Raw genomic sequence first — 16,062 nt, forward strand, 5'->3', positions numbered from 1 at the left:
GCAACGCTGTTCAAATCCACCCTGGGGTCCCTACAACAACTTAGCTTGGGCGGGAAGTCTTTCCTTTCCTGTTTGTTTGTTGTGGTTTTTCCTCTGAGCAATTGAAATCAAGTCAGGATTATGTTTGGTTCAGCTGCCCACTTCATTTTCTTAAGGACAAACTTGATTCCATTTCACTTCCTAACACCCAGACAGACAAGGGATGACTTAAATTGTAGCTCACTGGCCTGAGCTCCAATAGCTCCCAGTCCTGCTGCACTTCGGGCTGGGCCAGCCCTTCCAGGATCACTCATGGACCAGCACTGTGTGTGGACCACCAAGTCCATGACAGGAGTCACAGACTCAGTGGGGACAGAGAACCCTGGGGCATCCACTGCTCTAGAAAGGAGGGAACACAGCCAGACTCTGCCAAAGCTGCACGCCCACAGGAGCAGACCCTTTAGCTGCCCTGAGAAGGAGAGGTCAGAGCCGGACCCCATCTACCTGCACTCCTGCAGGAGCACAGCCTCAGCTGTCCTGGGTGGGAGAGGACAGAACGGGACCCCATCCACCTGCACTCCTGCAGGAGCAGAGCCTCAGCCATGCTGGGTGGGAGAGGACAGAGTCGGACCCCGTCTATCTGCACTCCTGCAGAAGCACAGCCTCAGCTGTCCTGGGTGAGAGAGGACAGAGCCGGACCCTACCTGCACTCCTGCAGGAGCAGAGCCTCAGCTGTCCTGGGTGGGAGGTCAGAGCCGGACTCCATCCACCTGCACTCCCACAGGAGCAGAGCCTCTGCTGTCCTGGGTGGGAGAGGACAGAATGGGACCCCATCCACCTGTACTCCTGCAGGAGCAGAGCCTCAGCTGTCCTGGGTGGGAGAGGACAGAGCTGGACCCCATCCACCTGTACTCCTGCAGGGGCAGAGCCTCAGCTGTCCTGGGTGGGAGAGGACAGAATGGGACCCCACCCACCTGCACTCGTGGAGGAGCAGAGCCTCAGCTGTCCTGGGTGGGAGAGGATAGAACCGGACCCCGTCTACCTCCACTCCCGCAGGAGCAGAGCCTCAGCTGTCCTGGGTGGGAGAGGATAGAGCTGGACCCCATCCATCTGCACTCCTGCAGGAGCAGAGCCTCAGCTGTCCTGGGTGGGAGAGGACAAAACCGGACCCCACCCACCTGCACTCCTGCAGGAGCAGAGCCTCAGCTGCCAAGTCGAGGGTACCACGCCCAGAACAAGGTGACCACTTGGTGACCCTCGCGGCATAAATGCAGCTGGTTCCTCAGGGTCTTAGATCACTGAATCCAAGGACCCAGTCACAGATCACAGGGTCTTTGCACTCATTCCCCACGAGGTCTCTGCATCCACGACCATCTTAAGTTACATGGAGGCCATGTCATTCTCACCTGGTAAACCTGGATAAAACAGCGCATGTGCCCACCCAGTGTTCCATGTTCACACGAGTTATGATTTCCAATGTGCTTTTCGGAACACTGTCTTGCATCTCACCACAAACTGAGGCACGCAGCATCGATGAGGCAGAAAGATTTACCAGACACAAGGCTGGTCAAAAACCCGAAACCAGACACCCTTCAACATCCATCAGCGTTTCCACAAACATTGCTGGAATTTCCATCACGGGGATGAGAACGTGGTGGGTCCTAAGATGATGTCACTGAAATGTGACACAGCCCAGTGATCTCCCTGCCTGCCCAGCACCAAGCTGCTCCCAGCAGGGACACGCCGAGTCCCAGGACAACCGGGGGGTGATGGGAGGAGTCCAGCCGGGGAGACAGTGAGTGGCCTCATGTAATCCCAGAGGCTCGAAGGCACAGGCCCAGCTCCCGCACTCCTGCAGATGGTCCCTGATTACATGAATGGGCTCGGTGAGTGCCAGCGTGATCCTGCCAAGCCCCGTGTGACGTTTCTCAAGGTGGGAGAGGATTCCGTGGCAGTCAGGGCTGGGGGGAAGGAAGGGGTGGCCCAGAGGCAGGGCCGTTGTGGAGAAGCCCCTCACAACACGGGCTTTGCAGTTAGGAAATGGTGTGGCCTGGGCCACAGGATGGGGAACGTAGAGCGTGGGGGGCGGGCACACGTGGCTCCTGGTGCTGGAAGCAGAGGCCACTGCTTTGGCTAAAGGAGGCGTTTTAGGACTCACAGCGGATGGAGGGGGCAGCTGGTGGCCGGGTGTTAGTGCCGGACAGATCCAGACGAGGAACTCAAGGGGCTGCAGAAGGAGTGCAGGGTTGTGCGTTTGTGTCCAGAGCAGCTTAAAAGGGGATGAGAAGCTCCTTCCAGCCCTGGTGTTCCACTACGGGATTAGAAGTGAGGTGTGACCACACCCCAACTCTCTATCCATTCACGGCCCAAGATCTATACCACGAGCCACTTAAAACAAAAGCCCTCCTTTCAAATTGCAAACGTGCATTAGAGTGGAGCACGTCCCGACTGGCCGGTTCTTCCGTTCCACTGAGCACTGGTATGGCTAAGGACAGGAACCGACCACAGCCATCTCCTCTCTCACTCTTTTGCCCCTAAAACTACAAATACAAAGAAGTTTTCTGAGAAGCTTGTCAGAACTATTGGTTTTCTGGAGTTGAAAGCACTCCATAAGCCACAACTCCAGCCTTCCTGAACAGGTGGGGACCTTCTTGAACAGGCAGGGATACTGTGAGGGTGGCGGGGCGGGGGACTGGTACACCTGGCTCCTTCCTGCTTGCCAAGTTCTGGAACATGGGACACCTAGGTGCCCAGAAAGACCCTTATGCTCGAGCCAGCATCCTCTGGAACATTGCGGGACACAGGTGCCCCTTTGCGAATCGTTACCAAGTGTGTTGGACCCTCCTAGATACAGAGGTAAAGCGGGAAAAAGACAGCACCCGGGCCCGGGAGACAGATGGCAAGCAGAGGGACCCTCAGTGAAGGCCAAGGTGGAGCCAAGCTGAGCTGAGGGTGTGAAGGAAACAAGCAGGGAGGGGTCACCCAGTACATGGAGGTGGCCCTGTGGCAGGAGGGCCAGAGGTGGCCCAGGCTGTCCCAACTCTGATGAAACTCAGGTTCCACCCCAGACCGGGCAGAAAGAAGCAAATGGCCAGCATTGTGCATTCCATGACAAACCATTTATTTATTTATTTATTTATTTTATTTTATTTTGTTTTATTTTATTTTATTTAGAGATGGAGTCTTGCTCTGTCACCCAGGCTGGAGTGCAGTGGCGCAATCTTGGCTCACTGCAACCTCCACCCCCCAAGTTCAAGCAATTCTTAGGCCTCGGCCTCCTGAGTAGCGGAGATTACAGGCACTTTTCACCATGCCTGGCTAGTTTTTGTATTTTTAGTAGAGACAGGGTTTTGCCATTTTGGCCAGGTTGGTCTTGAACTCCTGACCTCAGGTGATCCCCCTGCCTTGGCCAAAGTGCTAGGATGACAGGTGTGAGCCACCGTGCCTGGCCCCGTGACAAGCCTTTTAAATGCTTATTGTAGAGACAAGAAACAGGGGAGCCTGGCTCCGTTTTGTAAAAGATGGATGATTTTTCTAAACTACACCACAGGGATGACCTGGTGACCGGGGAGATGGATTTTAAGACATGGTTTTGTGCCTGACTGGAAACTTCACCAATGTAGTAGCTGAGCCCGGAAGGCAGGGACCTGCACAGCCTACAAAACAGACACGGCCTTCAGAGGAACGGCTGCGAGGAAGGGTTAGTACTCGGTGCTGGGACCCGCTGCAGAGGGCGGCAGCAGGGAGAGGCTCTGAAACACTTTACACGTGGGCGGGAAACGCGCACGGCTCCGGGTTTTCATTCCACCCCCTCCCCTCTGTGTTCTTTTCTGCCGTTTGCTTCCAACATGTGAACAGGTAAAAAGCCTGACAGGTAAAACCCAAAGCCGAACTGGCTGCTGCCTGCGAACACGCCAAATAAAACGGGGGGTCCGAACCTCTTCAAGTCAAATAAAACCTAGGGTCCGAACCTCTTCCCCAGGAGGGCCAGGGCTGCAGCCGGGCGATGCCAGGTGGGGAGGACACTGGAAGAGGAGAAAACCAGGAGTGCAGGAGGGGGTGGGAGACTGGGATGCTGTAGAGAGGAGGCCTGAGGACAGCAGGGAAGGAAGCGGGGACAGAGGCCAAGGGCTGGAGGAGCTGCCGGGTCTTCTGTGGGAGGCAGCAGGGACCCCTCTATCCCTCCATCTGACACCGCTGGGAGCCTTCCTGGGGAGGCGGCGTCTCTCCCTCGCTGCATGTCCCTGGGACTTTCTGTGGACTGTGGCATAGAGAGTCTTTTGCATCCTGAGCTAAGCCTCCGTAAATCCCTTCTGCATTCCTACAATGCTCATTAAAAGTTTGACTTTAGATGCTTCGTCTGCTGATGCAGAAAAGGTGAAAATAAGAGCTTTGTGAAAGAATAACGTGAGGTCAGAATTGCCTTTCAATTCCACTTAGTCTCTGTCTTGACCTACTTAAGAACAAGAAAAAAATCTTCCTCTAATATGAACCACATACTCTGTACAAACCAAGGGTGAAAATAAAAAGTTATCCTGTCATTCAGCTGCAAGTCTTCCCAGTAAAAAAAGAATGTAATTTATAAACATGACTTCTCTCTTCTAATTATTTTAAATCTTATCCACACACTAGGACCCACAGACAAATTCCTTTAGTTTCACTATTTCCTGGCTATGAAGTAAAATCTGGGTTTGTGAGGACCCAGAAACCTAAAGTTTTCCACCAGAAAGTTTAATGCAACCAACAGGAAGGGACAGTCCTGCACAGGCATCTTTGAAAACGCCAGATGTCAGTGCAGCTGGGTCCTAGGACAGAAACAGTCTGAGGAGGTTGCACACAGCTCCTGATATTCAGCTTCATAGATCATTCCACGAGGGTCCAGCGGTGACCACTGGGGGACAATGAGGAGGGGAGAGAAGTCACCGAGCTGCATCCCCAAAAGAGGTGGTTTCACCGGGAGGTGGATGTGGGGATGGGGGGAGCTTGCTACTGCAAGAAAGTGCCCTTGTGAACGAGCACCGTGAAAGCCGTGGCTGCAGATGTCCTCCCATCCTCCAGGCAGTGCTTCCCAATGTTGGCACGATAACGCTCTGGGTTCAGTTTCCGAGGATGTTCACCTGAGTGGACATGAGAGGAAGGCCAGTGGCCATGGCAGGTGTGCTGCACGCAGGGCCGCCGTCCCCCATGGAGAAGCAGACGGAGCTGTTTGCAGGGAAGCCCTGGTGGGTGTGAGGCCTAGTGGCTGCTTTCTCCTTTCTTTCTTGTCTCTGTCTTATGGCCACATCATTGAATTCCAGGGGGATTTCACCTCAATGTTGTGTCCCCAGAATCACAACTTTTCCTGGGGTCAAATCACAGCCTGCCATTCTTTACATGTTACTATAAAAAGACATCACATTTTGAAGTCTGGAAAATGAGTTTTGCTGGCACAGCATCTCGGCCCAACCCATGTCGCTCCCTGCCCTGCTGGCTCTCCAGCGCTTGGTGGAGTTGTGGGGGGACCCCAGAAAAAGGGAGGTTTGACCTGGCGTCTGCCCTCAAGGCTCTTAGAGGCTTGCCAGGAAACCTGACTGATGAACGTAAAGGTACCTGGTGACCCACACACGTACGGTGAGGGGCCTCGGGGCAGGGAAGTCCAGCAGTGGGTGGCCGGCTGCAGAACAACAGGACCAGAGTGTCTGAAATGACCCCATGGCATGAACTCAGACTGACAGACACAATCAGACCAACCAGCTGGTTCCAAACAAAGAAAATCCAGGAGAAGGAAGAGTGGACAGACAGGAGAAGCCTCAGCCTGAACGAGATGAAGAAGCTCATCACCAGCTGCCAGGTGGGCCCCTTCTCTGGATCCTGATCCAAATAAAAGCCAACAAGAGACAGTGAGCCCTCAGGGGAATGTGACCACTGACCAGGCTGATATTGTTTTCAATATCTCATAATGCAGGTGGTTATGCTTCAAAAGAAAGCATCCTCATCATTTCGTGTGGATCTTTTGGAGATCAACACAGGCATATTTACAGTTGTATCTGTCTGCCGTATGGGATTTGTTGTAGTGAAGCCTGGGTGGGAAGGCGTGAGTGCAGAGGGAACGACGTCACTCTCGGAGGGATGGTGTTTGAAAGGGACTGATGGTGTGCGGGTTCATTCTGTCTCACTTCACCTTTGTGAATGATTGGTATTCCCTGCACCTACACCATGGAGTAGCTGTTGGAGGTGGAGAGAAGCGTGTTCCTGGGAGGAAGTATGTGGGAGAAACTCCTGGGAGAAGGCAGGTCCAAGGGGCACAGGACCTAAGGAGAAGGCGCGGCTAGAAGGGCTGGGGGAGAGTGGCAGGCTTTGGAGGCAGGTGACCCTGGGGCAAAACCTGGAGGCTCTGACAGCATCCTGAAGTGTTCACTCAGGGAACAGACTATACACCCCAGTTACAGACAAAAACAAGAGAGCTGTGTGTCTGTGACAATGAGGAGACAGATCAGAGTGAACCCCAATTCTTTATAGCAGGTTTCTCTAAACAAGCAGACACAACTTCTACATTTGGATATGATTAGGGTTTGCCAACAGCAAACAAAATTTATGCCTCTTCCATTGCTATAAAATAATATTTTATGCAAATACCAATTTGTCTCTGAATAAACCTGCCTGCAAAGGCAATTTGGTTAGCATTTCCTTTCAAAACAGAGCTGTTGAGACATGGACGCTGGACCTGACGGCGATGGTGCCGCTGGAAGGATCTGCCACCACGACTCCCAGAAAGCATCACGGCTGCTGGTCCTCCCTGCCCCATTAGTTGACTGCCTATTGGCTCAGCCATCAATGTCCCGTTACTTCATGAAGACATCTCTAAGCCGACGTGCGACCCACAGCTGCTGCTCTAGGCAAGCAGGAGAGATTTGTGAGTCGGGACACACAAGTTATGTTTTGTTAACAGCACTATTGACTGAGGGGAGTCATTTAGCGGCATCCTCAGAAATAGTGTGTGCCTCCCAGAGGGCTTCCCCGGTAAACTCCGGCATGGCACAATTCAGAGACAGAGAGGGAAATCACATGAAACAGACAATTCCACGATATGCCAGCTCTAGGGATCTACCGTCTTTAATTTGTTTTTGCCTTTGGTAAATTCATTGAATCCACACCCCAGAGATACAGAGGCCCTTTCCATAATCAGGCTTTTTGTGGTGGTGGGGCTTAGAGAGGCTGTGGCCAGGTGCAGGGAGTGAACTCACAAATGTCACAGGCCCATTTCCATTAGGCCGGTCCATCAGCTTTCACGTGGAAAACATCCACATGGGCTAGTCTGTGTTTGCTGTGGTTGTTAAACCCTCCAGCCTTAGAGGCATTAAAGAAATGGCCCACTGTGTTTAGAGTGATGGTTCCCAGGAGGAATTGGGATCTCCAGAGGCCCTCCCAGAGAAGGCCAGAGTCAGGCGTGAGAGCTGCCTGTAAATAACGTCTTGCCATTCCTGCAGCCCCACACACAAAGCCATAGCATGCAGTCAACCCTTGAGTCTACCAGCAAATGATGGATAAAGAAGACGCAGTACATACACAGGGGACACTATTTAACCTTTGAAAGAGGGAGACCTGCTATTCTCCACAACATGGGGGAGCTGGAAGAAACTGCAAAGCAGGATGAGCCTGGCGCACACAGAGGCCACACGGTTGCTCTCACAGGTGGCATCTGAAACAGCTGAACTCATAGAAGCAGAGAGTGGCACCGTGGTTACCAGAGGGACTGGGGATGGGGAGGAACTGGGAGATGTTGGTCAATGGACATTTCAGTGAGGAAGGGTCAGCTCAAGAGACCTGTTGGCCAGCAGTAGCATCAGTTAACAACCATGTATTGAATACTTGGAAATCACCCAGAGTGGATTTTAAGTGTTCCCACCACAAAAGAAAAAACATGTGTAAGGTCATGTGTGTTTTAACAGCTCAGTGGAGCCGTCCCAGAACATATTCATATATCAGAACATCCTGTTGCACACCCTAAATGTGTATGCAGTTGTTATCTGTCAATGAAAAATGGAATAACGACAAAACCACCTGCTGTGCGGAGTCGGCCTCCACAGGGCCGTGCGCCTGCTTACCTGGAGGTAGTGGCACGGCCTCAGGGCGGGCTTGGCGTCTTGGTGCAGCAGCGGCTTGTCCAGGTTCAGCGAGCTCTTGCGATAGGCCTCCTTGGCCTGGCTGACCGTCAGCGTGGACCAGGAGCTGCGCTTCAGGTACTTCGCGTCGGGCGTCAGCGCCAAACCCTCGCAGGCTGAGCATTTGACGTCGTTGTTGCTTTTGGAGGTCTTGAGGGACAGGTCCCCGAACGGGCTCTGCAGCGCGTCGGGGTAGCAGTGGGCCACCGGGCCCAGGTGGTGCCGGTTGAGCACGCTGGGCGTCCGGTAGGTGCTGTCGCTGTCCAGGTTGTCGTCCGAGCTCCACCAGCTGCTCATGCCGGGCCGGGGTTTGCCCTCGGGCTTGCGCTCCTTGCTCTTGCTCCTCTTGCTGTGCTTGGCGTGGTGGGCGTGGTGATGGTCGTCCGCCCGGCCGTCCGCCTTGGTGCCGTTGGCATTGCTCTTGGAGGAGCCCTCCAGCGAGTGCGACTTGGTGAAGAGCTTCTGCACGGAGTGTACCAGGTGGCGGATCCGCCCGGGGCTCTCGCTGCGCTGCTCGGCGGCCGCGGACGTCCTCTGGTACTGCAGCGTGTGGAAGCCGTCCCGGTGCAGCGGCAGCTGCTTCTCGAACTGGTCCAGCAGGTTGGCCGGGATGCGGTTGATCTTGGCGCCCGCGTGGGCCACGGCGCAGTCGTCGCGCGTGTCGTAGTGCGAGCTGTAGTGCATCCGCGGGAAGGTGCTGCTGGACACGTGGTCGCCCAGCACCACGGGCATCATCACGCACTCCGAGTGCACCGAGCTGCGCGGCGAGCAGCGGTGGCGCCCCCCGGGGCAGCTGTCTGCGGGGCTCAGCAGGTAGGGCGGCCGCGCGTCGGGTCCGTGGTGCAGGTGCTCGCAGTCCTCGGGGGGCGCCAGACCGCACGTGTGCCCGGAACACAGCGGCGGCTGGGTCCGACTTCCGGAGAGGCCCTTCATGCTCCTGGGCGCGGGCGAGTAGCGCTCCTCATTGAAGTGCTGCGTGGGCGACCATGAGTACTGCGGGTCTGTGGGGAAACAGAAACGGCATTCAACACCCTGAAGCGCGGCGGAAACCCCCAGGTGCGGGGAAGGGGAATATGTGACCCCCAGCGTGGGCTGTTTGTTCAGCAATCAGTGTCCGTGTCTGGCCTGGGCACTCGAGAGGGCAGGTTTGTGGTTTTTGGTTTATTTCTTTCTTTCTCTCTTTTTTTTTTTTTTTTTTTGCGACAGAGCCTTGCTCTGTGGCCCAGGCTGGATGATAAGGGCGCGATCTCGGCTCACTGCAACCTCTGCCTCCCGGGTTCAAGCGGTTCTCCTGTCTCAGCCTTCCAAGTAGCGGGGATGAGAGGCGCCCGCCACTGCCCCGGCTAATTTTGTTTGTTTTTTGAGACGGAGTCTCGCCCCGTCGCCCAGGCTGGAGTGCAATCGCACGATCTCGGCTCATTGAAACCTCTGCCTACTGGTTTCAAGCCATTCTCCTGCCTCAGCCTCCTGAGTAGTTGGGACTACAGGCATGCATCACCACGCCCAGCTAATTTTATAATTTTAGTAGAGATGAGGTTTCGCCATGTTGGTCAGGCTAGTTTCAAAGTTCTGACCTCAGGTGATCCACTGGCCTCCCAAAGTGCTGGGATTACAGGTGTGAGCCACAGCACTCGGCCAGGCAGTTGTTTTTATATCACAAAGTGTGAGGAGTGGAGAGGGAACACTGATGTTCCCAAATGGTTAATGACCAAGATTTAGCATCTAGTAGATTCAACAGGTCTCTTGACAGCTGGATTTTGTGGTATTAAAGGAAATTAACAATTTGGGGGAAAAGCATAGTTGTATTTCACTTAGATTTCAGTTGTGTGGTACAGCTTAAGAAGTTTTAAAAATAGCATCTGGTATTTGATGGGTGATATTGTCTGATAAGCTCATGTATCACATACACACATATTAATCGCGAAATCATTTGTTCAGTTCACATTCTTATAGGCCAGTGAGGATGGGAGGGGCTTTCTCGAGGCCCCATCTGTGTGGGGGCAGCTTTGCCTCCTTCCCCAGAGGCCAGGCTGCATCCCCGCCCACCCGACTCCTCCCAGAGGCCAGGCTGCATCCCCTCCTGCCAGACTCCTCCCTGTGCCCTTCTGTGAGCTTTCCCTGAGTGCCTGGAGGACCGAGGCTGTGGCTACAACACAGCACAGCCTGTCTTAGGGCCACTGAGCCACCAAGGGGCAGGTCGCTTGCTCTCTCCTCTCTCCCTAGGAAGGCAGCTGGGCGCCGGGGTGACCTACAGAGAAGGAGGATCTGCCAGCTCCACGGCCTGTTGCTCCTCCTGGTCTCTGCACCCACATCTTCCTCCTCCTGGCAGGCCCCCCTCAACCCCACACCTGACTCCTCCATCCCAGGCCCCTCCTTCCCAGACCCTCCTCCTTGTCACCAGGACCATCACGATGGCCTCCTCCTCTGTCCCCCTCTCCCCGGCCTTCACCCAGACATAGCTGTGGGGCTGCCCACCTCAAATGCACCCCAGCCCACCCACCAACTTTTAGGGGAGCCCTGTCTTCTTGGCCTGTAACCAAGGCCACGGCTAGGATAGCAAGCTCCCTGCGGGCTCAGCTGCCTGCCTTGTGACAGCCACGGGCCACCCTGGAGCAGTGCCAGGCCCAGACCAGACGTCCGAGCTCTGTGATGACCAGAGGAGCTGCTGAGCCTCCCTCTGCCTCATGGTCCACACGTCCCTGTGAGTCTGCTGGGCCTTAGGCACACTGGGCTGCCATCATTTGTAGATGTCGCTGCCTGGGTTCTGCCGCCTCTGCTCCCAGGCCTGGAATGCATCCCCCGCATTCACTCCAAGACCCGGCTCCACACCACTCAGCCTTGCTGTGTGCTGTCCTGGAGGCCAAAGACCCAGACAGGAGCAAGAAGTGGCCTCCTCAAGGGCTGAGCATGGCCATCTCCTCAGGAAGGGAACTATCCCCCACACATTTGTCCAACACCTGCCTCCTCTGGGCCATCCCTGTGCCTCAGATCCCGGAACGCATTCCTGCCTGCCAGCTCCCCCATCACCATAAGCGTCTCTCCCACTTGCTCCTCTCTCCCCACCACCCTCCACAGCCTGAGACGCACCCCTGCCTGCAGTCCTGGGGTGAGTCCGTCATGCCCTGCACTCACAGAGCCACCCACTCTGATTCCCTGAGCAACGTGGATGCCAGGGAAAGCAAGCGGAGTGATGGGGAGTGAGAGTTTTCCCATCGCGTCCAACCCCAACCCTCCAGGTAACCAAGGCAAAAAAAGAAAAATAAATAAATAAATAAATCCCCTGCTGAGAAAGTTTACCAAATGACTAGTCCTAGGTATGGCCTCAAAACGTCCCGTTTCACGATCCAGGGCTGCCAGCCGTCCAGGCCAGCATGGCCATGGAAACATGGGATAAGGAAAGGATGCGATTTCATGGGTCCTTGGGAAGTCAGGGACCAGCTTCTCACATCCAGGTGTGAAAGCAGAAGGGAATATAAAGATTTCCTGAAGGATCCCAAGACTGACAGCAAGGTGTGGGGCTGTTTCTCCCACTGAGGCCAGCAAAGGGATTTCTCCTGCATCCTCTCACAGTCAACAGTCTCCAGTTCAAGGAAAAACAGATCCTTTAACTTCAAAGTGAGCCTCACTGTGTTATATTTCAGGTGCCCACGCTGTCTCACAGGAGCACCTGCTGTAACGGCCCGGCTGCATCTTCCTTTCTCAAATAGTCAAATTATTAACGAGAGCACTTTAATATAGTGGGGGAATATTTAGATATTATTTTAATATAATTAAAAGCAAGTTTTCAAATGAAATTCAACATTCAACTGCTAAATAGCAAAACTATGTGCTGTAATCTAGACTTTACAGCAGCATAAAGTTGTCATCCTATTATATTTTACTTTGTTTTTCCATTAACATGTAATTTAATACAATTCTAATCTCCCTTCATATTAAAAAGCGAGTCCATTACTGCCCCACTCACGTATCCTATTTCTGCCTAATGTTTAGCCTAGAAGCTATCTTATGAATGTGGCTCCATAAAAGAATGGCATAAAAGATAAAATTTAACTGAAATGAATTAAATTTGATTATGCCACATGTTGATACCACATTCTCATTTCCACTGGAGAGGACTGGATTTCCTGATGGATGCATGGAAACATGTACTTTAAAATATTATCACAACAATGACAATGGCAGCGTGCTGTAAACAATGGCAACACTAGAACGTGTAATGAGCACTGAGCTAGGTTTTTGGGTTTTTCAGATGTACACGATGTATATAATAAATACTTAGGGGCTGGTAATTTCTTTTTGTGAAAACGAGGTCGCAAACACAAAAGGCAGAACGCATCTTAGTTTCCTAATTTCCAGCTCTTCATGACACCATTTTTGTCATTAAGAGAAAAACCAGCAATTACAGTCATTATTCATGAACGTACAACCATCTCCCCAAATTCAGAATAGAATGTAAATGCAAGTCTTACTGTTGCACTTATAGGGCGGCTGGCCTACCCAATCTAAACAGCATATTGTGAGTGTAGGAATAAAAACAGGAAGAACGCAGCGAACGTTTACAGAGTACACGCCATGCTTGTGGGACTGTTCCCGGGAGGTCCCCTCCAACCCTCCATCCCTTCATGGAGCATTTACAGGGTGCACGTCATGCTTGGGAGGCTCTTCCCAGGAGGTGCCCTCCGACCCTCCGACAGTCTTCACGGAGCAGCGCTTACCCTGTTGCAGGCTGAGGAAACTGAGGGTGGATGGGCAGCATTCCCACATCTTACGCTTGGCCGTTGATGGATGAGAAGGTAGTGTTTGGAGCCCTACTCTCCTACTTTCTTGTCCAAACCCAGCGAGTAGTTCCACACGGGGCTGACCTGAGCCAGCCAGCTGCCTGCACACCTCAGTGACAATCTCAGCCCAGGGCTTTGGGGAAAGCATGCAGCTTACCCAAGGCAGCCACCAATGTGAGAGCAGAGAGGAAGAGGCCATGCACAGGGGTCCTCCCCAGTCTTCCCCTGACTACAGGCAATGGGGGGCCCTTCCCACTAGGAATGCCAGTTCCTCCTCCCTGCCTGAAGCTCATCTGACCCAGCCTTATCTGCCTGCATTTTCTTCTGCTTAGGAAAGGGAGGGGGAGACCCTCAGCATGTATCTCTCCTGCCCTCCATCCTAGAAAGAATTGCCCTGCTGGAAGTGGAAGCCTGCTGAACTTAAAGCAAAAACCAAACAAACCAAGACAAAACAGAACACCAAAAGCTTTATAAAGTAGACCATGGAGCGAGTTTCTAAATAAAAACTGATATACTCTACCATAGTGTATTTTTCCCAAACTAGTTAAACATAAGCAACATTTTCTCAGAAACGGTAATTGGAGTTGTTGAAAATGGTGAGACAGCCCTGGTGGTGCTGGAATCACACTGACTCTCTCGGCCATCCTGGTCTTTTCATCTGCTCTGGTGTCCCTTTCTCTGTACCCCAAGTGACACCTGCTCATCCTGGTTCTCTTAAAGCCCCCCAGGCCCTGGAGCCCACCCTGCCATTGGTCAAAACATTGGTCAAACACAAGTGCAAACATAGGTCAAGGATCATAGTAAGAAACAGAGATTGAACCTACTCCTGTATTTACTGTATGATGGTATGAAAGGCATAGTCCACCATATGGCAAAAGGAACCTATCTGAAGCTTCATTTTTAAAAAGTTCCTTAAAATGTTAACAAAAAGTATGAGATTTGAATGCCGACAGCTGTCAAGCATTGTTGACAGAAATTGTGACAATCTAGATAAATGGAAAGACATACCATATTCATGGATTGGAATGCTTAATCCAATGGTTAAGATGTGGTTAAGACAGAAAGAATCCCCAAATTAATGTACAGATTTTACACAATCTCTATCAAATTCCAGATGGTTACTGCTTAGAAATTCAAAAGCTGATCTTAAAATTCACATAAACAGAAAAGGAAAACTATAGCCAAAGCTAGCAGAAGGAAAGAAAGAAGATCAGCACAGAGATAAATAAAGAAAAGAAACAATAGAGAATCAATGAAATCAAAATTTTGTTTTTAAAAAATATCAACAAAACTGGCAAACCTTTACCTAGACTAAAATTCAAAATGTGAGAAAACTCAAATTATTAAAATCAGAAATAAAAGTGAGGGCTTGCCACTGACTTCTAAAAAATAAAAAGGATTATAAGAGAATGTTACAAAAAATACATGATAAAAATTAGATAACCTAGATGAAATAAATAAATTCATAAAAAACACAAATTACTTCAAGAAGAAACAGAAAATCCCAACAGACCAACAGCAAGCAAAGAGATTGAATCAGTAATTGAAAAGCTCCTGACAAAGAAAAGTCCAGGACCAGATGGTGACACAAGTTAATTCTATCAATATTTAAAAAAGAATTAACACCAATCCCTCTCAAAGTCTCCCAGGACTAGAATAGGCAGGAATGCTTCCAAGCCCATTCTATGGTAATTCTATCAGGGCCAGAATTACCCTGCTAGCAAAGCCAGATAAAGACAAGAAAAGCAAACTATAGATAAATATCCCTTATAAATACAGATGCAAAAATCCTCAAAAATAGGCCAGGTACGGTGGCTCATGCCTGTAATCCCAGCACTTCGGGAGGCCGAGGTGGGTGAATCACAACGACATCAAGAGGTCAAGACCATCCTGGCCAACCCGGTGAAACCCTATCTCTACTAAAAATACAAAAGTAAGCCGGGCATGGTGGTTCGCACCTGTAGTCCCAGCTACTCAGGAGGCTGAGGCAGGAGAATCGCTTGAACCCGGGAGGTGGAGGTTGCAATGAGCCAAGATCACACCACTGCACTCCAGCCTGGTGACAAAAGCGAGACTCTGTCTCAAAAAAAAAAAAAAAAAAAAAATCCTCAAAAATACAAGCAGATCAAATATAGCAGCACATGAGAATTACACACCGTGACTACATAGAATTTATCCCATCTGTGCAAGGGTGGTTCAACATAGGAAAATCAATAAATATAATAAATCACTTTAATAGAACAAAGGGGAAAAGGCCAGATACTCAACACAGTTGATACAGAAAAGGCATTTGACAAAGTACACCACCATTTTATGATAAAAACACTCAGAGAACTAGGACTAGAGGGAACTTTCCCAACATGATAATGGGCATTTATGGGAAACCCACAGCTAACATCATACTTAATGATGAAGGGCTGAAAGTGCTCCCTGTGAGAAGAGAACAAGACAAGGATGCGCACTTTCACTGCTGCTCAGCAAAGGAGCAGGTTACAAGAGCAAAATAAAAAATCGATTATATTTCTATACATTAGCAATGAGAAACCCCAAAAGGAAATTAAAAAAGCAATTCCACTTGAAATAACATCTAAAATAATAAAATCCCTGGGACCACCTAACCAAGGATGTAAAAGAGGGCCAGACACAGTCACTATACTCGTATTTTGTGCAGGCAGCTGGCTGGCTCAGGTCAGCCCCGTGTGGAACTACTCGCTGGGTTTGGACAAGAAAGTAGGAGAGTAGGGCTCCAAACACTACCTTCTCATCCATCAACGGCCAAGCGTAAGATGTGGGAATGCTGACCATAAAACGAACAAACAACCCCATCAAAAAGTGGGTGAAGGATATGAACAGACACTTCTCAAAAGAAGACATTTATGCAGCCAACAGACACATGAAAAAATGCTGATCATCACTGGCCATCAGAGAAATGCAAATCAGAACCACAATGAGATACCATCTCACACCAGTCAGAATGATCATTAAAAAGTCAGGAAACAACAGGTGCTGGAGAAGATGTGAAGAAATAGGAACACTTCTATACTGTTGGTGAGACTGTAAACTAGTTCAACCATTGTGGAAGACAGTGTGGTGATTCCTCAAGGATCTAGAACTAGAAATACCATTTGACCCAGCCATCCCATTACTGGATATATACCAAAAGG

General features: G+C 51.1%; 1 protein-coding gene across 2 annotated transcripts in view; it reads right to left on the reverse strand.

The window, feature by feature from the left end:
* Nucleotides 1-9,117, reverse strand: part of DLGAP2 (DLG associated protein 2) — a 145,032-nt gene extending 135,915 nt beyond the window's left edge. The window contains exon 1 of one of the 2 annotated variants that reach the window (XM_033177716.1): nucleotides 8,064-9,117. In XM_033177716.1, the coding sequence (XP_033033607.1) occupies nucleotides 8,064-9,053 (990 nt within the window). In that variant the 5' untranslated portion in view covers nucleotides 9,054-9,117. The remainder of the gene's footprint in view (nucleotides 1-8,063) is intronic. The other variant, XM_033177724.1, reaches the window with a different exon arrangement.
* Nucleotides 9,118-16,062: the final 6,945 nt, after the last annotated feature.

The sequence above is a fragment of the Trachypithecus francoisi genome, unplaced genomic scaffold (genome assembly GCF_009764315.1).
Source record: "Trachypithecus francoisi isolate TF-2019V2 unplaced genomic scaffold, Tfra_2.0 Contig01558, whole genome shotgun sequence".
NCBI classification, from domain to species: domain Eukaryota; kingdom Metazoa; phylum Chordata; class Mammalia; order Primates; family Cercopithecidae; genus Trachypithecus; species Trachypithecus francoisi.